This window comes from Lemur catta, chromosome X (assembly GCF_020740605.2).
Source record: "Lemur catta isolate mLemCat1 chromosome X, mLemCat1.pri, whole genome shotgun sequence".
Lineage (NCBI taxonomy): Eukaryota > Metazoa > Chordata > Mammalia > Primates > Lemuridae > Lemur > Lemur catta.
Window position 1 is genome coordinate 52599848 of NC_059155.1, and position 25919 is coordinate 52625766.

General features: G+C 39.8%; 1 protein-coding gene across 7 annotated transcripts in view; it reads left to right on the top strand.

Moving 5' to 3' along the window:
* ARHGEF9 (Cdc42 guanine nucleotide exchange factor 9) overlaps positions 1–25919 on the top strand; it is a 324866-nt gene that overhangs the window by 143635 nt on the left and 155312 nt on the right. The window contains exon 1 of one of the 7 annotated variants that reach the window (XM_045537713.1): positions 22537–22762. The exons of the other annotated variants lie outside the window; for them this stretch is intronic. Coding sequence (XP_045393669.1) covers positions 22733–22762 — 30 coding nt within the window. The 5' untranslated portion in view covers positions 22537–22732. Of the gene's footprint in view, positions 1–22536; positions 22763–25919 lie in introns of those variants that run through there. 7 annotated transcript variants of the gene reach the window in all.

Below are 25919 nucleotides of genomic sequence, written 5' to 3' on the forward strand. Positions count from 1 at the left end.
GTGAATTGTGCTGCTATAAACATTCGGGTACAGGTGTCTTTGTTATAGAATGACTTTTGTTCTTTTGGGTAGATGCCCAATAATGGGATTGCTGGATCGAATGGTAGGTCTACTTGAATCTGTTTAAGGTATCTCCATAATGCTTTCCACAGGGGTTGCACTAGTTTGCATTCCCACCAGCAATGTATGAGTGTTCCTGTCTCTCTGCATCCACACCAACATGTGTTGTTTTGGGATTTTTTGATAAAGGCCATTCTCACGGGAGTTAAGTGGCATCTCATTGTGGTTTTGATTTGCATTTCCCTGATGATTAGGGATGTTGAGCAGTTTTTCATACGTTTTTTAGCCATTCTTATATCTTCTTTTGAAAAATTTCTATTCATGTCACTTGCCCACTTTTTGATAGGATTGCTTGATTTTTTCTTGCTGATTTTCCTGAGTTCTAAATAGATTCTTGTTATCAGTCTTTTATCTGATGTGTAATATGCGAAAATTTTTTCCCATTCTGTAGGCTGTCTGTTTATTTTCGTGACTGTTTCTTTGGCTGTGCAGAAGCTTTTTAATTTAATCAGGTCCCATTCGTTTATTTTTGTTGTTGCTGTGATTACTTTAGGGGTCTTCTTCATAAATTCTTTGCCTAGACCAATGTCTGTAAGTCTTTCCTACATTTTCTTCTAGAATTCTAATGGTTTCCCTTTTAAGGTTTAAATCTGCTATCCATCGTGATTTGATTTTTGTGAGAGGTGAAATCTGTGGGTCCTGTTTCAGTTTTCTACATGTGGCTATCCAGTTTTCCCAGCACCATTTATTGAATAGGGATTCTTGTCCCCAGAGTATGTTTTTGTCTATTTTGTCAAAGATTAGATGGCTATATGAGGATGGTTTTATGTTTGGGTTTTCTGTTCTGTTCCACTGGTCTGTGTCCCTGCCCTTGTGCCAATGCCAGGCAGTTTTAAGAACCACAGCTTTGTAGTATAGTTTGAAGTCTGGCAAATCAATACCTCCCATTTTGTTTTTATTGCTTAAAATTGCTTTTGCTATATGGGGTCTTCTCTGATTCCATACAAAGTGTATAATTATTTTTTCTAAATCTGTGAAAAATGATGTTGGTATTTTAATAGGAATTGCATTGAATTTATAGATTACTTTGAGTAGTATAGACATTTTAACAATGTTGATTCTTCCAATCCACGAGCATGGTATGGATTTCCATCTATTTACGTGTTCTGCAATTTCCTTCCTTAGTGTTTCATAGTTCTCTCTATAGAGGTCCTTTACCTCTTTAGTTAAATATATTCCTAGATATTTTATTTTCTTTGTTGCTATTTTGAAGGGTATTGAGTCCTTAATTTGGTTCTCTGATTGAATGTTATTGGCATATATGAATGCCTCTGATTTGTGTGTATTGATTTTGTTATCTTAAACTTTTAAGATAAAACATTCTATCATTAGGCCATAACAACAGACTGAGAACCAGAGGGGGAAAATTACAGGAGCTGATGAAAAGGTGAAGGTGAGAGTTACCATCCCAGCCATTTTAAAGGAAAAAGCTGAAATCACTAATACATAGAAGAAGTTGAGCTTTTAAGATATAAGTCTGAGAATTTTTTTAATTAAAAAAGGAAAGAGATTATGGAATTAAAATTAATATATCATGTAATTTCATTAAGAACAAGTTAATATTTTAAGAAAACTGTTGTTTTAACCAAAAAACTTTAATTATAGCCAACTTGATTACATACAAAATTCCTTCATAAATTCCTTTTTTATTTCAGTTTTTTGCCTTATTTTTTGATTTTTTAAACTTTTCATTTTATCTTTTTTTTACTTTTTTTTTTTACCAGTATACTAAGGAGGAGATAAATTTCCTTCTATGGACCTTATCCTGACTTGCACAGATCATCTATAACATACTTAAGCTTTCTGTTTTGTCCCAAATTTCCCTTTCCTTAAACAACCAGTTATTTTAGGTCAAAAAAAATTTCCATACAAGATCCTTTCTCATACAATATTATTCTCCTTTCTGTTTAATCTTCCTTAACAAAAATATATTTATATATTAATAGCCTTTTCACATGTCTTTCTCTTACATCACTAGTTACTTTTTATATTGTTTTTACTTTCTTTCTAAATACATATTTTGAGTTAACCTTTAAATAACCTCTGAATTAGACAAAATTACATATATATTTTTAATAAGAACACATTTTATGCCTTTATAATTTTTCTTATTAAAAACATCTTATTCTTTGGTATGCTTTATATATAGAATCACATGTATTGACTAGAATTCTTATTTTTATGATAAGTTTAAATTTTAGTGAAAACTTAGAAATCAGGAAATCATGTATTGTCTGTTATAAAACACTTGTCACGAAACAACATCACAGGTTACTATAAAATTATGGTTATTCACTTAGCCAAACTGATAATTAAAAGATTTTAAAAAGCAAAAGTCTTACTCTTTGATAGAGAGGAGACTAAATTTCCCAAACAATCATAATACCTAATATAGACAAACAGAAATACAAATTAATTAGGAGGCCAACTGAATCTGTCTCTTTCTCCCCCCGCCCCTTTTTGGCAGTTTATTCAAAAGGTGAACAAAAATATTGTGTTATTCCTATTAATATCATATGAAAATCTTATTCAAAAGAGAAAAACAAATTTTACCTTTACATTAGTGTATTAATGATAAAGCTAATTTTACTAATCTTATAAACAAATCCCTATTTTAATCAATTTCACCATAAGGTAAGATTTTTAAAAACCTTTTTTTTACTTTTATATCTATTTAGTTTTAACTACCATTCATCCATTTATTTTATTTATTTATTTATTTTTATTCTTATTTCAGAATATTGTAGGGGTACAAAAGTTTAGGTTACGTATATTGCCCTTACTCCCCCCCCCCGCCCCCTGAGTCAGAGCTTCAAACGTGTCCATCCCCTAGACAGTGCACATCGCACTCATTATGTATGTATACACCCATCCCCTCCCCCACCCACATCTGCCCAACACCCAATCAATGTTATTCCTAAATGTGCTCTTAGGTGATGATCAGTGAAACCAATTTGATGGTGAGTACATGTGGTCCTTATTTTTCCATTCTTGGGATGCTTCACTTAGTAGAATGGGTTCCAATTCTTTCCAGGAAAATACAAGAGGTGCTATAACACCATTGTTTCTTATAGCTGAATAGTACTCCATTTGTTTAATTTTAAAAAGTTTTTGAAACCTATAAATTTGACAAAATTATCTTTAACAAAAGCTATGTTTCTATATTTTATAATCTTTCATATAAAAATCTTATTTTTCATATATAATTTTCTCTTTTATCTAGTAGTTTTAATTATATATATTAATCATAAGGCCAACTCTCAGAAAAACCTAGGAAGTTAAAGTAACCTTGACTTATAGTCAGTCCCCAATTTTACTAGCCCTCCTAAATATAGTTTTGATATCATGTAAAAATAAGGTGTCAAAGTATATAAACTTAAGCTTATATTTAATAATTAATGTTTTAGTATTTTATCTTATAAATGACTCAGACATTTCATGATCATCCTCTTAACATAACATGACTTTAAGATTCTTAACTATATGAAAATTTCATTTGTATTTATCCCATTTATATTTACCTAATTTACCTAATTTATTTATTTATCTTAACAGCTTACTTAGATGCTAGTTATCATTTTTGTTTTTTGAGACAGAGTCTCACTCTGTTGCCCGGGCTAGAGTGCCGTGGCATCAGCCTAGCTCACAGCAACCTCAAACATCCTGGGCTTAAGCGATCCTCCTGCCTCAGCCTCCCGAGTAGCTGGGACTACAGGCATGTGCCACCATGCCCAGCTAATTTTTTTTTATAAATATATTTTTAGCTGTCCAGATAATTTGTTTCTATTTTTAGTAGAGACAGGGTCTCGCTCTTGTTCAGGGTGGTCTTGAACTCCTGACCTCGAGCAATCCTCCCTCCTCGGCCTCCTAGAGTGCTAGGATTACAGGCGTGAGCCACCATGCCTGGCCTCTAGTTATCATTTTAAATTATTTTTCTGTTAACTATTTTTATATGCTATAAATTAGATATATAATACAGACCAGGGATCAAAATATAGTTTTAATTACTGTTTTTAAACTCATAAATCCTACTAAGAAAAACAAACATAAGTATGCTAGGAAGACTTGTTATTTTGAACAATGTAACATCTTTTATAAATTTTATAAATATAGTGGACATTTTAAAATATATCCTGTTTAAAGGTGCTAACTAATTAGATACTTCCAAAACACCACATCCCAAAACAAAATCTACTGACATCATATGGATCAAACTGTTCCTGGCCCCCCAAAGTTTAGCCAAACTGTAGGAAGTAAAGACCACTGTTCCCATAAAGTTTTGCTGAAAGTTCACTGACATGCTGCAAATTAATTAATTAATTAATAGGATGAAAAATTATAAACCTCTAAATGGGAGCCTTCAGAATGAACGCTTAAAGATACAGGGGAAATTGTCCATTTTTATGCTTAGGGTTGACAAAATATGGACAGCTGTGTAGAAATATGATTGGGCAAAAAGAGTAGGATCTAATGCTAACAGGCTGAGTGAGGAATCCAGCAAGGCCTTTCTATCTAGATTCTGTTTGGCCTCTCTGAGTGTGTACTCCTTCCTTCTGGGTGTGGAGAAGGGCTCTTTCTGGAATGGGGTTTTTACAGTAAACTAAAGTAGGTCAGATCATTACTTTATGGCCAGTTTTTACATAGAATAATTTTAGGTTTTATGGCTAGCTTTCAGAACAAGGGGTACTGGCTTTTATGACCTTCCCTGGGGAAGAGGGATTCTGATTTCTATGGCTAGCTTCAGGGAAGTAAAAAACCAAGAGGCAGGAATACAATGGAAGGTCAGAGAACTTTTGCTTCTGTGGCCTTCATTTTAGGGTAGTTTACTGCACCCCATCAAAATGATATCAGTTGACTTTAGACTGGAAAAAACCTTCAGCACCAATCTTTAACACCTCAAACAATGACACAAAGTTGTAACTTTTTTTTTCTTTCGGGAGGGTCAAGTTTAAGATATGTTAAAAACAATCTAGTCTTAAAACATTTTCCAACTTGGGTGTAAACATGAGTACATACATTGTTTCCAAAGAGTAAGATTGTTTTGAGATTCTCTGTGGATTTTAACAATCTTTTTTTTATCTTAAAATAAATTGCTATACAAAAATTAACAGTTCAGGAATTTTTTTTCTAGGCAAAAATTTTGTTACAGCCACATAATATACACATAACTGACTAGCTTGCAAAAAGTAGGACAAAGATTAGACAAAGACCAAGGGAAAACTAAAGCTTCCAATTTAAGCTCTTTTGACTATTTAATATAATTTCTAGGACAACTTTGAATCCCTAACAGTATTGTTAATATCAAATGATAGAAAGAGTGAGTTAGAAACATGTTTTATGTGTACCTTTCTAGACATTGAAATCAGTGGTAGAAACTGTATCTGCAGCTAGGATTAAAAGACCAAAAAAAATATTTTCATAAACCTTTGACCATAAGTTTCTGTTTTTATGCTCTATTTACTTGATGTCTTATTTATTCTAATTTATTGACACTTATTTTTTGTTTAGGCATGTCTATATTTTTACCTAATTAAGAACCTTAAAGTTAAACACATAGGTATTTTTGTTGAAGACTCAGAAGATTTAGCTGTTAACATTAGACCAAAAATAATAAATTTGCCTTACTTATCAAAAATTATATAAGCACAGATCATTTTGTCTTTGGCTGGGTTTATAGTTTTATAACCTTTGTGTCAAACCCTGACACTTTAAGAACATAAAAATGTCTAGTAAAACCCAGGCAAACAATGTATGCTGACAATTTGAAAAAAAATTTTATTCTTATTTTACCAACAACACTTTTTTTAAATAACTCAGCTTATTTACCAAAGTTTACTAAATTTACATGACCTGGAAAAGCATTTGGGTTTGTTTAATTAATTTATGAGCACTCCCTTATTTATAAGCCAGCCTGGCATATACATGGGCATACACAAAACATGTACATGCATACAAAGTTTCAATAGATTTTGCCTCAGAATTCTAGTCATAGCCATGAGACAGTAATACAAAATTACCAGTTTGTAAAAGACAACTGGATCCAAATTTCTTCTGACAAAACTGGAACTTGTTCACGTGGCTAAACTTTAGTTGCCCTGATAGGTAACCTAATTATGCCTGTGGATAATTATGCCTGTGGAATACCCCAAAGTTTGGGGTAAAGCAGTTTTCATGGCAGTTTAATTTTACTAAATCTCTTTTCCTCCTTTACCATTTTTTTCTTGTATTTAAAATGAGTTTTCAATGTTTACATTTTAGCTCGAACTGGCTGCAAGATCTCTAGGTAGCCTTCAATTGGTGATAGCATTAACAATGAGTTTATCCTCAACAGAAATCAAGCACATGGGAGGGAGAGGAGGGGATGGTTAGAATCATACCTAATGGGTACAATGCACACTATCTGGTGATGAGCACACTTATAACTTTGACTCAAACTGTACAAAAGCAATTCATGTATCCAAAACATTTGTACCTCTGTAATATTCTGAAATTTAAAAAAAATGAGTTTATCTCAACATCAGTAGAAAAAGCAGGCTTAGAGCAGGCAGAAAAGAAAAGAGAAAGAGCTTCAGAGACTCAACATTTTAATTCTATAGTGGCAGGTCAACCAGATGAGCTCTGAATTTTCCTTGATGTAATTAGCCTTTCAGTAAAATCTTGGTGCACAAGAATTGGCCCTAACCAGCTAGAGTCCTAGAAAACCTGGCATACCTTTGGACCTTTTCATTTACACAAATATTTGAAAGTAGAGGCACCATAAAGCAACTGGGGTGCCTGAAGGGTGATATTCTCCTTATCTTCCCTCATTTCTAAAGGATATTTTCCCCATTTTTCTTTAAAAGAAGCAACCAAACTCTAGTCTAGGGTTTAGTGAGGTGGAAAAGAGTGTGCTTATTGTGGGTGGGACTCCACAATATTTTGCCACTGAGTTGTTCCCACCCTCTTATGTGTCTCAATTTCTCTCTTCAGGGGTCTATTACCTTTGAGAGGGCTTAAAACACTGAGTCATCAGCTCTTATATGTGTTTCCTGGACAAGCCTTCTTTTAATTTTGTTGGAGTGTTCCCTATAGGGCCACTCGTGCTACAGGGAATAGCCTCAGGCAACTCCCACTCAGGCACCCAGTCACCCAGGGGTGCCTTTTGGCTGGGAGGAATAAAATGCCCTTTCTACTCAGAGCTGAGGGACTCAGTCTCTCATTTATCTACAAACAAGACAGTTTGGTTTCTTCTTTCACAAATGATCAGAAAAGCCAATTGAGATTAATTTTGGGATGAAAGGCAATGGAGAAGACCCTTCAGAATGCACCTCCAAATCAAAATTAGCACCCCAAACAACAAATTCCTAGGGAAAGAACCAATAGCTCAGAATAAACGAAGGACCATCAACCAAGAATGGGAGGTCCGGAACTCAAGACGACTTACCAGTTCTACCCAAGGAGAAGCTCGGAGTCCGGGGGGGGGACTCAAAGGTGGCCATGCCAGTATCTGGTGCCAATTTTGGGCTACTCTTTCAGGGGTCCTGAGTCTTCTCTGAGCCCCATGTTGTGTACCAATCTTGTCAACAGAAAAGAAGCCAAACTCTGTAAAATAATTTAAAGAGGTTTATTTTGAGCCAAATTTGAGGACCATGGCCTGAAGCCATGCCTAAGAAGCCTTGAGCAAGTTGACTTGCTGTGGTTGGGTTACAGTTTGGTTTTATAAATTTCAGGGAAATAGGAATCACACATAAAGTCATAAATCAATACATGGAAGGCATATATTGGTTTGGCCCCAAACCATGGGATATCTCAAAGGGAGGTGGCTACAAGTTATAGGTGAGTTTAAAGACTGTTTGATTTGTAATTGGTTAAAGAAATGAAGCTTTGTCTAAAGACTTGGAATGTTTTAAGTTAAGATAAGGAAATCTTTTAATCAGAGACAAGCTACCTGGCCATATATGTGTTATGTAAATTGAGGACCTGCAAGTTTGTCTTACATAGCCTTTGGCTTGTTAATAAGTTACAAAAGATATCTATAATAAGGTAAGGAGGGCATGATGAGGTGTGTCTGACCTCCCATTTCATGGCCAGCAACTCCAGGGTATTTCTGGAGTTCCCTTGACCAAGAGGGGATCCATTCAGTCAGCTGGGGAGGGGCCCTTAAAATTTTATTTCATTCACACTATTTCCACTTTGGAGAATGAAAGTACATAGAGACTGAGCACATACAGGTTAAGTAGTTATATGGCTTCCCCCCAGCATTTATCTTTACTACCCCAAGGCCAAGAACTTTTATGGTTGTGTTAACTAAAAAAAATATTAATGACATTTATACTTTGGAAAAAGGAGAGCCTTACTTCTCATAAATGGTAGCAACTTGTTGGGTGGCCATTCCAACAGGTTGGGAAACAGAGCCCTGGCCAGAATCCAGGCACACATGCTTCAAAGAAGAGAAAAAAGGCAACAGGATTTCATATAGAGTGGGGTGGTCAAATACACATATTTAACAAGCTATAGGAGGAGTCATGAATATTTAGGAAGGGAAATCATACACATGTAATTGTGCTTTACCTCTCCCATTCTGTTATGGCTGGGAACTCAGTTTTAAGATGTTTCTGTGGTTCTTTTGGCCAAGAGGGGTCCATTCAGTTAGCAGAGGGTTTAGAATAAATAGTTTCACACTTATTTTATCTATTAGGAATTGCATTTGGTAACAGAAATAGGATTAAATAGGATTAAAAGTGGCTTAAGTAAGGTAGACTTTTATTTTCATGTTATGTAAAATAGATCTAGAGGTAGACTGTTCAGAGCTGGTATGGTAACTATCACCCTTAGTACATGGGTTTCATTCTTAAGGTCACAAGATGGCTGCTGGAACTCCAGCTGTCACATCCCCATTGCAAATAGTGGGCAGGTCAAAACTGTCACATGCCAGCTGCCTGTCATCATTTTAAGGAGCTTTCCTAGGAGGCCAAATTAATAGCTTCCACTAACCTCTTATTTGCCAATCTTGGTAGCAAATGAGACTGGGCATGTTTATGCTCAAGAAAAAGGGAAAATGGATTACTAGTAGGTAACTAGTAATCTCTTTACCACACCTGTCAAAAGTGAGAAACTAGCATCTTACCATAGTCTGTGGCTTTGATTCCTCAGCTCATGGTCCTCCTGGGAACCCTGGAAAGGGAGCTTCCACTTCTTGTTTGGGAGAATGAAGCAAGGTATAGGGCAGGGAAGGTCAACTGCAAATTTGTATAAGGGACTTGGTCGGTGAGTTATGAGAGACATTACAGTCTGGATGCATTTGAGAACGGTGGGGAGTGTGACAAATTAGAGAGCACATGGTATGTCTAAAGAAGATAGCAACTCTCCAGCTCTAGTCAATCTGGCCATTCAAGAAAATGGACAGATCTTCTGAGTTTTTTCAATGGAATCTGAATCCAGATTTTCTTGTATATCATTCTGCTTTTTAAATGTTGGATCAACTTCATTTTTACATTATGTGGGACAAACTAAACAGAATCTAGCCCCACATCACTAGTTTCTAAACACTGTTGTAATGGAAACAGCCCTGTTTTAGGAGAACAGGATTCTAGCTCCAGATTTGCTATATGACCATGTGTAAGTATCTTCCTGTCTCTGGGCTTCTGATGTCCCATCTTTAATCTGAGGGTGTTTGACTAGAGAATTTCTACGGAGTCTTCAAGTTCTAATATTCTATAATGTTTCCTTATATATAATAACCAAATGAAATATTAACATTTTCTTTTATCTTTAAAATTTCCTAGATGCTTATTTAAAATTTTACTTTTTAGGAGACATATCCATTAAATATTTGCTATCACTACAATTGCCATTGGGGAAAAATATCTAGTTGCTTATTTATCATTTATTGTCAAATATTCCTTAGGTAGAACCTACTTGCTTCATCTGATTCACTTAGGGATTTTAAGGCCCCTGAAAGTCCTAATAATTTATTATTTTAATGTATGTGTTCAACAAATAATGATTGGTATTGCTATCTAGTTCGATTATTTCTGGTAAATTTTCAGCAAAGTTTGAGGGGAATTTAAGGGGCTTGGAATGAGTCAAATCTAGGAGGAATTCCTCTGGGGGAGAATGCAGGAAGCAGAAAGCTAATGGCAGGAGTATAAAATTAATCATAAAAACTGCTATTTTCTGAACACCTACCAGGTGCTTCATATAAATTATATCATTTGATCTACCTACAATCCAATTAGCAGTATTATCTTTCCCATTTTACACTGTCGAGCAGAGGCCGGTAAACTTTTTCAGTGAAGGGCCGGCCAGATAGTAAATGTTTTAGGCTTTGTGAGCCACATTAGGTATGTGTTGCATATTTTTATTTTCTTTTTTTTAACAACTCTATAGAAATGTACAAAAGTGTACAAAAACAGGCTGCAAGCAGGATTTGGTCTCCGCCATAGTTGCCCAGTGCCTAGGTGTAGAGGTTAAGAGGAGGTTAAAAGCATGGACAGCAGTGTTAAAATTTGGGCTCTACCTCTTACTAACTATGCAATTGAGCAAGGTACTCAGCCTCTCCCTGCCTCATTTTCCTCATCTGTAACATAGGATAATTATAGAGCTTAGCTCATAGGGTTGTTGTGAGGATTACCTAAGTTATTATTTGTAAATGGTTAGAACAGTGCCTCCCACATAAGTGTTTGTTAAATAAATGAGAAAACCTAAAATCTGAGGTTGAAATGGGGGAGGTATGTTTATAGAGGGAGAACTCTCTAATATGCTTCTGATTGCACCCTATGGTAGCCACTCCTACATCTGTGGCCAGTGGGCCAGGTTCTCCAAAGTAGCTCACTGCTCCATCTGCTGTGCTCTCTGTATTAAATGCCAGAAATGACATACCACTCACATGGGATTGCTGGCCAATCCAGCCTAGGTCTGTGTGCCTTTCAAGCCAGAACCTAAGTGCCACAGGGCCTCTGTATAGGCCACTCAGGGAATTGTCAGTTAGGGAGCAAATTCTTCCTCTATTCTCTGAGAACATATACCACCATTGCATCAGCTTGCCATGGGACTGACCCCCTCTTCAACCATGAAAAGAACACTTCTCAGCAGCAATTGACAAAGTTGACCACACTCTCCTCCTTGAAACTCTTTCTTCCTTGGGTTCCTAGTAACCACACTCTCCTGGTTTCACTCCTATCTCACTGGTTGCTCCTTCTCAGACTTATTTGATATTTTCTTCTCATCTCCCCAACCTCTAAATGTTAGAAGGCCCCAGGGCTCAGTCATTGGATCTCTTTTCTTCTCCATTTGTACTTCCTTCTTTGGTGACCTCATCCAGGCTCATGGCTTTAAATAACATTTATACATTAATGACTCCCAAATTTATATCTCCAGCCTGGCCTTTTCCTTCATCACATACCTCTAACTGCCTGCTTAACATCTCCATGTGGATATCTAATAGGCATTACAAATTTAATATGTCCCAAACTGAACTCTTGATATAAAAACCCAGATCTTCTTCTCCTGTACTTTTCTCTACCTTAGTTAATAGCAAGTTCTGGATGCTTCCTTCCAGATGCTCAGACCAAAAGCCTTATGACTCATTTTCTTGCACACCCCACCTCCAATCCCTCAGAAAATCCTGTTGGTTCTATCTTCAAAATACATTTAGAATTGATTACTTTCTACCACTTCCCCTGCTATCACCCTGGTCTAAACCACTATTATTTTTCACTAGGAATACTACATTATCCTCCTTATTGCTCTGTTTCCTCCCTTAACCTCTACAGTAAATTCTCTACACACCAGCCAAAGTGTGTTAAAACTTAAGTCATATCATGTCACATGTCATTCTTCTGCTCAAAATCCTTCAATTGTCTCCCATCTCACTAAGAGTAAAAGCCCAACCTCACAATGATCTTTCAGACCCTACCTAATCAGGACCCTATTACCTCTGTGACCTTATCTCCTACTAGAGTCCAATGTTCTTTCCACTTCAGTGATACCAGCCTATCTACTCTTTCTTAGAGCTGCCCGGCACGTGACAGCCTTATGGATATTCCTTTCATTGCAACACTCTGTCCTCAAATGTCTGCATGGCTATCTCACCCTGATCAGGTTTTGTCTTCTTCTCAGTGAGACTTTCCTTGATCATCCTTTTAAAAATCACACATATATTTCTCCCATCCTCCTCTCTGCTTTTATACCCTGATAGCAGTTGTAACCATCTTACGTACCATATATTTTGTTTGTTTGCTATTTCTCGGACCCTGCTAGAATATAAGCTCTGTGAGAGCAAGAATTTTGACTTTTATTCACCAAAATATCCCCAATGCCAGGAACAGGAACAGTGGTTGGCACATATAAGGTATGTAATAAATATTCTTTGAATAAATAAGTAAAAGGAATCCTCCCTCCACTGCCTCCTATACTGCTTTCCCTCTCCCCAAGAATGTAAAATAAACCTAAATACCCTGAGAGGTTCCAGAGGCAGACTCACAGAGGAATGCAGTAAGGAAAGAAAGTGTGATGAAAAATAAGCAAGTGGTCTTATGCTTGCCTGTACTTAATTTGTCTGGCTGCCAGGGTTTCATGAGTCTCTCTTAATCTAGGCTCTGGGCTTTGGGGACTGAGCTATTTTTATTACTCCTAATAGCTGGCCCCCCAGCCTAGGCCCCCTTCTCCTCCTAGCATCAGGTACCTTGCTCTATTACAGGCTCAGATTCTTCATAGCAGTGAAGCTACAGGCATACTCAGGTGCTGGTGGAGACTAAGTTTTGGGGCCACTGTGTGTGTGTGTTTGTGTGCATGCACGCACACATGTTTTTATATAGTCTACATGAGGTCTGCACCCATTGTGTATGGGTGTCAGTCCATGTGTTCTGCATTAAGTCTGGCAAGGTCCTTCACCATCCTTAGAGGTCCTTTCTGCAATCTCCTCAGCCCTACCCGTACCCCACAGCTAATCACCATTACCAGAGTTAACATGTGCCAGACACTGTGCTAAGGGCTTTACATATAGTCACTTGTTTACTCCTCATAGCAACTTTTTGATTTAGGTACTATTATTATTCCTATTTTCCAGATGAGAAAACTGAGGTCCAGGGAGATAAAGTAACTATCTCAAGTATGTGTATTGCTGCTAGCTGATGTTGGTTTAGAATAGCATGTTTCAATAGCATATAGATAACATCACAACTAACATACAAATTTGAAACAAACTTTTCATGAAATAATACCCTTAAGTATTTTCTTTGTAGTCTGATATTTTCTCTTCTGTTAAAAATAAAAAGCTAATCAGGACACACCTAATTGATTTTACCACCCAAATGGGTCCACTTTAACATTCACTAAAAGCTTACAAACCACCCTTTGAAAAATCACTGCCTTAGGGTATGTGCTCCCCCTTTCAAGGCTATTTGCATTTCTCAGAGACCTCCATAATGTCTCCAGCCCCAAAGAGTATCACTCTATGGAACGCCAGGCATCAAGAGAGGCATGAGAGGAGATGGAGACATCCCTAGCAAGCCTCAAAGTAGTGAAAGCTGGACGCTGCTCCTTCTGCCCCCTCACAACCCATGCCCAAGCCCTTTTTTCTTCTTTCTCTGAACATCAGTTAATTCAACAAACATTTTTGGAGGACCCTTCAACACTAGGTACTCTACCAATGGCTATGAGGAAGCAAAATTATGTGGAGGAGACAAGCTCGTAAACAGCTAACTACAAAAAGGAAGCAGTGGCAAGGGCATAAAAGGGGTGCCACCAAAACATTGTGAGCACAGACAGAAGGCAGATGGATTTCAGCTTGAGTCCAGGCTTCATAAAAGAGATGGCATTTGAGCCAGACCTGGCTAAGACTTAGACAACCAGAAGTAGGAGAAAAGAAATTCTGAGAGGATATTTTTAAAAAGGCACATAAGCTGGAAAATGTGGCTATGTAAAGAGACTAAATAATAGTTAGAAGAGTATGTAGGACCAGGTTGTAGATTTCCGTTAATATCTTGCTAAGGAATTTGAACTTCAACTTGTAGGCAATGGGGAGTCATTAAAAGCATTTGATCAGGGGAGGATGTGAATCAAGCAGTGTTTTAGAATACGAATAACTTTAGCAGCAACGTAAGAATGTATTGGAGGACAGCAAAAATGGAGTTGGGGGCACACTTAGGAAGCTGATGTGATAGTCCAGGAAAGACATAAACAAGGTACTGATCTGGGGTGGTGGTTATGAGTATGAAGAAGACAGGACACACAGAAGAAATGCCATGGAGTAAAGGCAAAAGGACTTGGCAACTAATATGTCTATGTTTAGAGGCAATGCCTTCTCTTTTCCTCAGTTTACCCTTCACCCCAGAACTTCCACAGCAGCCTTATAAACCTGTGAATCTGCCATACCAGGAAGAGGAAGCATGGGTGTTGGCAGGTGGCCCCTGCTGTGGGACAGGTATTGATGCTGAGTCAATAGGTCTGGAGTGGGTCTGAGATTCTGCATTTCTAATAAGCTCCCAGGTGATATTGATGCTGCTGGTCTGAGAGCCACAATTTGAGTAGTAGCAAGGAGACAGAGGACCTTGAGAATTCATCCAGCTGGATTTTTCTTCTCAAAGGCTAAGAGTATATTTACAAATGTACCTATATACACTTTTCCCATTGTACTAACATCTTGCTTTAAATTATTTTCTGTGTTAGCTTATTTGGGGACCTCCATCATGTTTCCCATTTCTTCCCCTCTGCCTTCACAACCCCTGGCTTCTTGGAAGCACATGCCATCTGCCTCTGTCATCCACTATCCCTACCTTTTGCTTTCATTTTCTGATATCCTGGCCCCACCTGATTCTCTGACACCATCTCCCATCACTGACTTATAGTTCATTACACTCTGCTATATTGACCTTCTCCTGTCCCTTACATGTGTTAATCTCATTTCCATTTCTGGCCCTTTGCCTTTGTTTTTCCTTCCTGTTTGGAATTCTTTGCTCCCAGATCTTTGTATGACTGGTTTCTTTTCATTATTTCAGTGTCAACTTGGATGTTACCTCCTTAGAAAGGCCTTCCTTAGCCACCTAAGTAAAGCAGTGTCTCCTTCCCCTAGTCACTTTGTATTATATTACACTATTTATCATTTTTATAATTATTTAGAATTTAGATTGCCTTATTCTTGGGTTTTAGGTTCAATGTCTAAATCCCTCCATTAGAATATAAGCTCCTTGAGGATAGAGACCTAGTCTGTCTTGCTCATTGCTATATCCCCAGCACCTAGACAGAACTTGGCACATGGTAAGTACTTGATACATAACTCTTGGCTGACAGACTATCTTTATGGACATTCTTCCTCATTCATTGAGGACAATAGCTGCTGGATCATCACTTGTCTTCATCCTTTCTCCTGACTAACCTCAGCATTCCTGTAAGCAGCCTATTCAACCTTGGTCTCAACTTCAACAACCTTTTCATTCACCCCTCTCAGGAAGAATTCCTGTGGTAACACCCTAGATCTTATCATAGCTAAGTAACCATGATTATCTCCAAAATCTTGATTTCAAACATCTTGTCTCTGATCATTGTGTCCTGTTATTCTGGCTTACTTTGGTACCTCTCTGACAATTCATCCATGTCATCAAATCTCCAATTCATTGACCTCACTATTTTATTGACCTTACTCCATTACTCAACACCACTTTTCATGTCCTCTTTTCCCTTTTGTCTGGCTCAGATTCCCTGGTCCATTATTGTTATCACTTCCTTGCAAATGCTTGCAACTCTATTGCCCATTTCTTTTGCCATTGTGTTTGCTTGGCAAATCTCCTTCAGATTCCACCCAACCACCTCCTGTCTTCTCAGTACCCATGCCTGAACAGAAAAATGGACTGGAGAAAAGTCCTATCACTGGACTGATTTATTTTTCTTTACCACAAGACTCAAGTAGGCACTAACATTTCTTGCAAACCCTACTACATGTCCTTAATGTGTTCGCTTTTCCACTCTCTCTAAGACAGCGGCTTTCAACCCTAGTTGCACATTAGAATTATCTGGGGAGCTTTTAAAGATCCTGATTCCCAGCCTGTACCCCATTCCAATTAAATAATAATCCCTGAAGGTGAGATTTAGACATCAGTGGTTTTTAAATCTCCCCAGGTGATTCCAATGTGGAGCCATGGTTGAGAACCACTGCTCTGAGAGAGCTATTTCATACTTGCTCCTTCCTCCTATAACCTCCAATGACACTTCATAACTTTCTCTGAGCATCATCTCTTCATTGAGAAAATAAAAAAAATAAGATATTATAGGGGCATTCTCTTCTCCTTTATTCACCAAATCTACAGGCCCACTGGCACCTGCACACTCACTCATTTTCTCTGTCTTCCTTCCTGCTAGAATCCAGGAAGAGACCCTGTTCCCATCAAGGGCAAATCTCTTCTTTTTTGCTCTGGAATCCACCCCCTCTCACTTTCTCAAGAACTTTGTTCCTGGAGGTATCTGGAGGTATCCCGTCTTCTATATCAGTGCTTCTCATACTTTAATGTACATGCAGATCATCTGGGGATCTAGTTAAAATGTAGATTATGATTCAGTAGGTCTGGGATGGGGCCTGAGCTTCTGCATTCCTAACAAGCACCCAGGTGATGATGATAACATGTTGGTTCGTGGACCATACTTCAAATAGCAAGGTCCTATGTCAGCTTTTCCTCTCATTCCCATCATCATATAAATATGCTCTTCATGTTAAAAGAATAAAAAGGACTTCCTTGACCTCACATACCCTTCAAAATATTGCCTTATTTCTGTTATTCCCTTCGCAGCAAAACTTCTCAAAGAGTTGTCTACACTCATTGTCTCTGGTTCTTTACCTTCACTCATCTTTTTTCCCCTCATTCACTCGTCAATTGACTCTAATATGAGTTCTCTTACCCTCTTGCCACTGAAGCTATTCTTGTCAAGGCCACCTACCTTGTTGCTAATACAACAGACATATCTCTCATCATCCATTTAACTTCTCAACAATATTTCACACACCTAATGTTGAAACGTCTTTTCAACTGAATACAATTTATTCTGGTTTTCTTTTTACTTTACTGATAATTGCTTCTCAGTCTCCGTCTTTGACCCCTCCTTCTCTATGCAACTTTTGTCTAATTGTTGGAAAGTCTCAGGACTGAGTCCAGGGCCCTTTTAAAAAAATCTATATTCTATCCCTAGATGATCACATCCTACCTTGTGATATTAAATACCTTTGATATGAGGAAGAGTCCAAAATATGTTAATATATATCCAGCCAGATCTTCTCTCCTGAACCCCAGGCTTGCATACCTAGTTGTCTTTCTGATATCTCCTCTAATAGTATAACTAATGGGCAGCTCGCTCTTAATGTATCCAAAATAGAAGTCTTGATTTCCTCCCTTCTTCAAACCTGAGCTTATGCCAGTCTCCCCACATCAGCCAAGGTGCCACCATCTACTCAGTTGTTCAAGTCAAAAACTGAAAGTTATCTGTAATTTCTTCTTCATTTCCTTCACACTCCTCATTCAGTCCATCACTACACTCTGTTATTTCTACCTCTAAAATCTATATCAAATCTGTTTACCTCTCTCTATCATCTTTACTGTCCTTCTAGTCCAAGTTACCATCATCTCTCCCCTGGATTACTACAATAGCTTCTACCTCTTGCCCACTTTCAATCTGTTAATATTTACCATGTATCAGCCTGAGTGTCTTTTAAAAATGTAAATCAGATCAACTAATTCTTCTGCTTAAAAACAAGTCAATTACCTCACCTTTCTCCCTGTTGTTCTTAGAACAAATCTAAATTCTCTTACCACGGCCTTCAAGTCCTTACATGACCTGACTTCTGCCAAATTTGTCTCCTGCCCCTCTTCCCCTTTCTCTCTAGGCTTCAGCTTCATCCTGGTTTCAATTCTTGGGACACTACAAGCTTGTTCAATCCTTTGAACTTCTGTACTTTCTATTTTCTGTGCCTCAAATACTCTCCCCCTACCTCTTACATGTCTGGCTTAATACAAACCTTTAGGCCTCAACTTGAATGCCATCTCCTTGGAGAAGCCTTCCTTATCTAAACTCTCTTCTTTTCCCCAGAGTTATTCTCTATCCCATTTCTTTCTTTCTTTTATAGCACTTATTGTCATCTATGTTAGTGTGTTTATCTACCTGATTTACTTGTTTATTGGGCATGAACTGTGTCCATCTTGTTCACTGCTGTAGCATCAGTGCTTAACATACTGTGCCTGGCACATAGTAGACACACATGTTTATTGAGTTTATGAATGAATCAGAGTAGGTAGTAATATATGTTAAGAAATATTAACAATATTTCTATTGTCAAGAAAATACAGATTATAATATAGACGTTAGCCTTAGGCCCCTAATACTAGCATTATAATAGTTGTATACTTTTAATGTTTATCCTTTTTCAGTATTGCACTACATTCACTGTGGAGAATCAAGGGTTTGAGTTTTTATCCCAGCTCAGCCACTAACTTATTTTGTGACTTTGGGAGGTCCTTTCATTCCCTGGGGCTATATCTTCTCATCAGTAAAATGAGAGTGTTGGAGGAGATAATCTTTAAGATCTTTGCCAACCCTGATATCTATGGATCAGTGATTGCTTAACACTCTTAGGTACACAATTAGTGCGTTCATTGTATAATATCTTTCGAGAAACTGAGACACAGAGAAGCTGAGACTTGACTGTCTTTCTCTTCATTTTGCCAATGGCCAAAAAGAGCGTAGCTTTGGCCTTTGCCCAGTGAGAGCTGGTGCTCTGCTAGGTACAAAATAGGCTTCTGAGAGATCACAGGGCTTCAAGAAACAGGTCTGTAACACAGAGATTGTGGAAACCCCTTTTTCAGATTTCTGTTATCCTGTCCTGAGTGCTTACTGGTTGCCAGGCCCTGTGTCAAGTGCTTTCCTTGAATAAATTTATCAAATCTTTATAATAATTTTGTTACCCATGTTCACAGATAAAGAAACTGTTGAGACACAGACAATTAAATAACCTGCCCAAGCCAATGATCAAATCCAAACAGTTCTGGCTGCAGAGTTTATACCCTTACCATTACATTATATCTCCTCTAACTGCTCACATGGTTCTAGGAAAATAGTTGCTCAAGACCTACTGGATTCAACTGGGATCAACACCCGTTCTTCTGCAGGAATCTCTAGGAACATATACTAAGACTGGCCTGTTTGCTTTCAGATCGTCTTTTGAAAGATCTCCGTTTTTCTCTTGAAAACTACATTTCTTAGGCTTCCTTGCTTTCTCACTTCTTTTGTCCCATGAGAGACACCTGTGTGAGATTGATGGGTAGGAGGAAGGGAGAAGGCAGGGTATTTCTCCCACCCCTTTTTTCAGAGGGGTGTTTTCTGACAGTAGTTATATTTCCCTCATGGCTCCAGCTTCCCTTGAACCACTCTTTCATTCATGATGCCTGGCCTGCTTTTAATAGGCAAACCACACCATACTTTTAGCTTCTGCACAGTACCACCTGTTTCTGGGTTCATGTAATATTACCTTTTCCCGTTATCTACTCCTCCTTAGGAGTGGTTGCACATTTCTGTGGTTGCTAAATGCTAGGTTGCTGCACCATCGTCTGTTTGGCTTCTTAGCTCTGCAGGTGTGACGTATTATATTAAATATGCTCAGCTTAAAAGATCTAGGGTGGTTTTTATTTTCCTGACTGAACAATGACTGATACAGACACTTTCTATAATCCCAGGGCTGCTCACATCACATAAACTGGTTTATATCCTTCAGAGCACATATCACAATCTCTACATATCTTATTTGTTTGCTTATTGTCTATCTCTCTTCTACTCCAAGTAGACTGTAAGGTTCATGAGGAACTCTGTCTTGCATCCTGAGCATCTGACAATGCCTGGCACATAGGAGCTCAATAATATAGTTGAATGCATCCATCAAAAAACAATCCAAGTTTTTATTGGATATCTCCTATGTGCCAGTCACTATTGTAGGAGATACCAAGGTGAGTAATTCATTGTCACTGCTTTTATAAAAAACCTTCTAATTCCACTTACTTGATAAATAGAAAAAATGTACATATGACCAGTGTATTATTTTACTAGGTAAGGCTGCCATAACAAAGTACCACAGATTGGGTGGCATAAACAACAGAAGTTTATTTTCTCATGGTCCTGAAGGCTAGAAGTCTGAGATTGAGGTGTCAGTGGGGTTAGTTGCTGCTGAGACCTCTCTCTTTGGCTTGTAGATGGCTGTCTTCTCCCTGAGTTTTTTGTTTTGTTTTGTTTTGTTTTTTTTTTGAGACAGAGTTTCACTCTGTTGCCCGGGCTAGAGTGCCATGGCATCAGCCTAGCTCACAGCAACCTCAAACTCCTGGGCTTAAACAATCCTACTGCCTCAGCCTCCCTAGTAGCTGGGACTACAGGCATGTACCACCATGCTCGGCTAATTGTTTCTATATACATATATATTTTAGTTGTCCATATAATTTCTTTCTATTTTTAGTAGAGACGGGGTCTCGCTCTTGCTGAGGCTGGTCTCGAACTCCTGACCTCGAGCAATCCACCCGCCTCGGCCTCCCAGAGTGCTAGGATTACAGGCATGAGCCACCACGCCCAGCCTCTCCCTGAGTTTTTACATGGGTTTTTCTCTGTACCCATCTGTGCCTAAATTTCCTCTTGTTATAGCACACCAGTAATAATGGATAAGGGCCCACCCTAATGATCTCATTTTAACTTAATTACTTCTTTAAAGATCCTATATCCAAATACAGTCATATTCTGAGGTATTGGGGATTAGAACTTCAACATGTGAGTTTTGGGAGGGACACAATTCAGCCTTTAACGAGGTAAAAAAAATCATTTTCAATTGAGAGACCTACATGGTAGTGCTATCGGAGTCAGATGAAAGATTATAAAACCAGGGCCTGGAGGTATTCCTGGAAAGCTTCCTAAAGGCAGTGTACCCAGTGCCAGATCTTAAAGAATCATGACAGTTTGAATGGGCTGGTTGGCAGGGGAGGTGCATCCAAGATGCTCAGCATGAGTGAAGGCCCAGAGGTGGGAAAGTGAGAGGAGAACATTATAGAATCACTGATGCCTGGACTACCAGACTTGGGAGGAAGTTGAAAGAATACCCAGGCCAGGCTTCCATTTGATTTGGGAAATCCCTTGCCAAAGGGCTATTCAGCTTCTGCTTGTACACCTCTCATGACTGGGTGTTCATCAAGGCATTGCTTATATGTTTGGCCAACTCTGTCTGGCAAAAAAAATGGATCGGATAAAGTGGGGAAGGTATGCTAAGAACAAGAGGACAAATAAGGTTGTTTGTGTAACATACCAGTGATGTCTTCATGCCAGTTACCTCCAGGAACATCTTTCTGATATCATACTTTAATTCCCTCTTGCTGCAGTTACAACCTCTACTTTTACAATTCCATTCTTGTCCCACCTGCCCTTCTCATCAGGAGCCTTGGATTCTTGTCTTATTTGGCTGTGCTACTTTGAGCAGAAGTCTTTCAATCTCTGGGCTTCAGTGTTCATGTCTGGGGGCTGGTGGGGGGATTGATACTCCCTGTTGTGTCCACCTCACACAGTTATTGTTAGGATTATATAGAATAATAATGGGTGTGAATGTGACTGACAATGCTAATTCTCAGCAGATGCAAAGGTGCCAGCCTGGGTTGCATTGCCCAGAGTTGGGGGAATCATGAAGAGGTGGGTGGTTTCTCCGTTTGCCTGTTTTGCTGATGTACGTTTGACTCATTCTCAGCAAAATAAGCAAATGGAAAATTCATCCATCAACAAGCTACCTTTCATGTTCCTGTGTGTGTGTGTGTGTGTGTGTGTGTGTGTGTGTGTGTGTGTGTGTTTGAGAGAAAGAGAGCAGAAAGAAGCTTGGAAAGCTGCAGAGGGTAAAGTCGAGGATTTATCTTTTTTTAATGTGACCTTAAACAGGATCCTTCCCTCTCCAAACCTCCATTTATTTGTCTGTAAAATTGAGATACTAATGCCTGCCCCTACAGGGTTGTTCTGAGAAGTGAAAGTAATGCAGATGAAAGCACTAAGAGAGTACACACACTAAGAGAGAAGACCCTAGGGGAGTGTGCGGAGAGAGGGCTGGGGGTAGGGAGGCACGAGAGTTCTGTCATAGCTCCATTGGGGCAGGATCTTATTATTCTGGAGGTTGGCCCAACACCTCTGGCAACTTTGGAGAGGACTTTCGGCTGACTCGACACAATTGGAAAGCCCCACAATAAACAGCATCTAACTCCAGCGCAGCAGGAGGCAGGCAGAGGTAGCAGCTGCCTTCTCCCAGGGCGAGCGGAGGTTATTCGCACCCATCCTTTCCCTGAATCCCTTCCCGCAGTTCTCCAGCCTTGGTGGGGGACAAAGACAGCCCATTGGGACCCCCCTCTGTACCTCTCCGGCCAAGTCCCCTGGGAGCAGCAGGGCGGAAAGGCAGAGCTTGCCGGCTGGCATGAAACAACCTGACTGAAGGCGAGGTCCAGGGCGGAGGGGATTGGGCTGTAGGGCCGTGGGGGAGGGGAGGCGGAGGGGGCGCTGGGGCTTTCGCTCGCTCCATCCCGGCTCTCCTAGCCAGCCTGCCACAACCGGCACCAGCTACCTGGCCTCAGAGAAGCCGGACTTCGTGGGCACCATGCAGTGGATAAGGGGCGGACCGGGAATGGTGAGTTCACGCTGGCTTCCCTTGTTTGAGCCTCAGTCCCCCAGCCCCACCTCCAGTCCCTCCAACCAGCCACCACGCAGTGAGTCCCCTCGCCTCTGCCCACCGCCGCCCTCGCTGCTGTCCTTGAGACACCAGTGAGCTTCCTGTGGCCATTTTAGGAGTCCCTGCTCGCCCGCCTGCCCAGGAAAGCCCTCTCCCATCCCCCTCCACATTTCTACCGCCCTCTGAGATTGGGTGGGATGGGGGTGGGAGCTAGATGAGGTGCCCAAGAGCAGCCCAGGGGTCACCTCGGAGGCCAGAGAGGCAAGGGGGTTGCCAGTGGGGTTTTCTGGAAGCAGTAAAGCTCGCAGGAGGCAGGCGAGCTGGCAAGGGGTTGTGGGGGGGAGGGAACAGTCACAAAGCCTGAGATTGTCGAGGGGCCTTATGGAAGAGCTGCATGACCCCACTTAGGTTGTGTGTACCCCCTGCCCCTGGCCAGCCCCAGGGCATGAAGACAGAGAGCCACTCTCCCGGAAAGCTGCTTGGGGGAGTCCTGCAGCCCTTCCTTGTCTGGGCTGGGGTCACCCTGTCCACACTTGGGGCTTTGTCAAGGAGAGACAGCTGCAGAAACCCCCAGTCTGGGAATGAGTCTGGGCCACATTCAGTTAGCAGGGCTCTTCCTTCCCTCCCAAGGAGTGTGTGCTTGTGTGTGTATGTGTGTTTAATATCGTCCTCCAACAGTTCATTTTATGCCCTGGTGCTCCCTTCTCCACCTGGAGACCTTGGAATGACTTGCCTTTGCAGAGAGGAAGTAGTGACTGCATCTTAATGCTTCTCTGACTTAGCCATGGGTAGCTTAAGCCTGGTCGGGGGGTCTGAAGAGTGGGAGGCCACCATGACTTTGTATTCAGCTGGGAGGCATCGGCTAGAGAATCTTGGAGGGCAGTTGGGTTAGGTCAGCAGAAACTTATGGCAATGCCAGCTCACACTTCTGCACTGCCACCCATAACCTGCAGCTGAAGGCAAGTAGCCTAAAGAGGGTGAGCAAAAATTGGTATTTAGCTCCTTTTTTGCTTCCATTCTGGAAGGGAGGAGGAAATCTGGCATGAGCTAGGACTGTATTGAGGGGAGCTGTCCTCCTCTCTTCCTCAGGGCTTCATTAGACCTCTGTTTTAGTGGTTTTTAAAGGCATCCAGTTTATATGCCTATATGCCAAGGCTTCAAGAGACTCTTCTTCCCAGACCTCCATTCTTCCTTAGGGTCCCATTAAGGGTACATCAAATGTTTGTAGAACTAGAAGAGATTAGAGCAGGTAAAAAGACCTTAGAGTTCTTGTTATCCAACCAGGAAAGCTGAGACCCAGAGAGTGGGAGACACTTGCCGAGGACCACAAATTCCTTGGAGGCAAAGCTGAGTCTAGCACCTGAGTCTGCTGACTCTGTCATTGTCCTTCCTTACTGCTCCCAGAATCATCTGCTCAAATGATACTGGGAGAGGCAGAAAGGAACAAAAAGTCATGATCTTGGGAAAGGACTTTCTTTCAGATGAACTAATGCCACGAAATTTGCCTGAAAAAAAACCATGCCAGTCCTGCCATTTCTGGCAGTTGGGCCTGTATGAGACTACCCTCCTCTTCCAAATATATTGTAGTATAGAGTCACCCACTGACAACAGGTTAAATTGATGGAGACATTTGATGCTTTTCCAACTGAATGTGAGAGAGAAGAGAGTAGCAGACATCTTGTGGAGACTATGTAATTAAGGATTGATTAATGGGGAAAATCTCATAATATTTTTAGGGGACTGAGCAAGTAGATATTATATGATGAAAGCATTTATTTTGTTGCTTGCCAGAATTTAAGAGAGAGGAGTAGTAAACTATATTCTAACCTGGGAGGCAGGAAACCTTTAGTTTTGGCCCTGGTACTAACTGATGGAAATGCTTTGGGCTTCAGATTTCTCATCTGTTAAATGGAGGGTTTTTTTTGTTTCTTTGTTTGTTTGTTTTGAGACAGTCTTGCTCTGTTGCCCAGGCTAGAGTGCAGTGGCGTTATCATAGTGCACTGAAACTTCAAACTCCCAGGCTCAGGCAAACCTCTTGCCTCAGCCTCCCTGGTAGCTACACCACTATGCCCGGCTAAGTTTTCTATTTTTTATAGAGACCAGGTCTCGCTCTTGCTTAGGCTGGTCTCAAACTCCTGAGCTCAAGTGATCCTCCCACCTCGGCCTCCCAGAGTGCTAGGATTACGGGTGTGAGCCACCACACCTGGCCTAAATGGAGCTATTAATGGTCACCAAAATTCATTCCAGGCCTGAGATTCTCAGATTCCTGGAAGTAAATGTTGGATAAAATTTGACTAGTGGCTCATTATGAAAAAATAGGGAGTATATATCTAGCAACCATTTTATAATGTGACTAGTCAAAAGATCTTTGCTCCTTGTTCTTTGATTTGAAAAGTGTCTGAAATACAAACTGAGCATTTTATAACAGTGAGTGTTCATTTTAGAACATTTGACCATAGTAACTTATTTCAAGTGTTACATGTAAATCGTAGTCCTTGAACATAAAACATTGTTTGAGATTTTACAGAATAAAATGTCTCTGTAGATAGAGGGTATTAAACTGTGAGTTCACATTGGATGGTAAATTGTTCAGTATATTTATTCAAAGCTTCTGCTGGCAATGCTAATTTTTGCTAGTTTAGACAATGTGCCTAGAGTAGAAAGAATGGTGTTCTCAGGGTCACAAGTCTGAAGTTGAGGGCCTGGCTTTTATAGTTTTCAGCTCTGAAATTCTTGCCAATTGTCAAACCTCTTTTATCCTTAGTATGTTCATCCATAAAATGGGGATAAAGTACCTTATCTTATAGGCACTATTAATGTCATTAATTTATTAAAAAATATAGAGTATCTATCTAGTATGAGTTGGTACTGATGTAGGTGCAGGGGAGACAGCAGTGAACAAAAACAAATGCCTCACTCTCATGGAGCTTACATTCTAGGGGTTAGGGGGTTCACTAAACAGTCACAGAAATGAATATACAGTATGTCAGGAGGTTCTAAGTACTAAGGAGAAAAATAAAACCTGGTAAGAGAACAGAGAGAGATAGGGAGTGGAATGATATATTAGATCAGTTAGAGCCTCTCTGGTTAGGGACATTTGAGCAGAGAAGTGAAG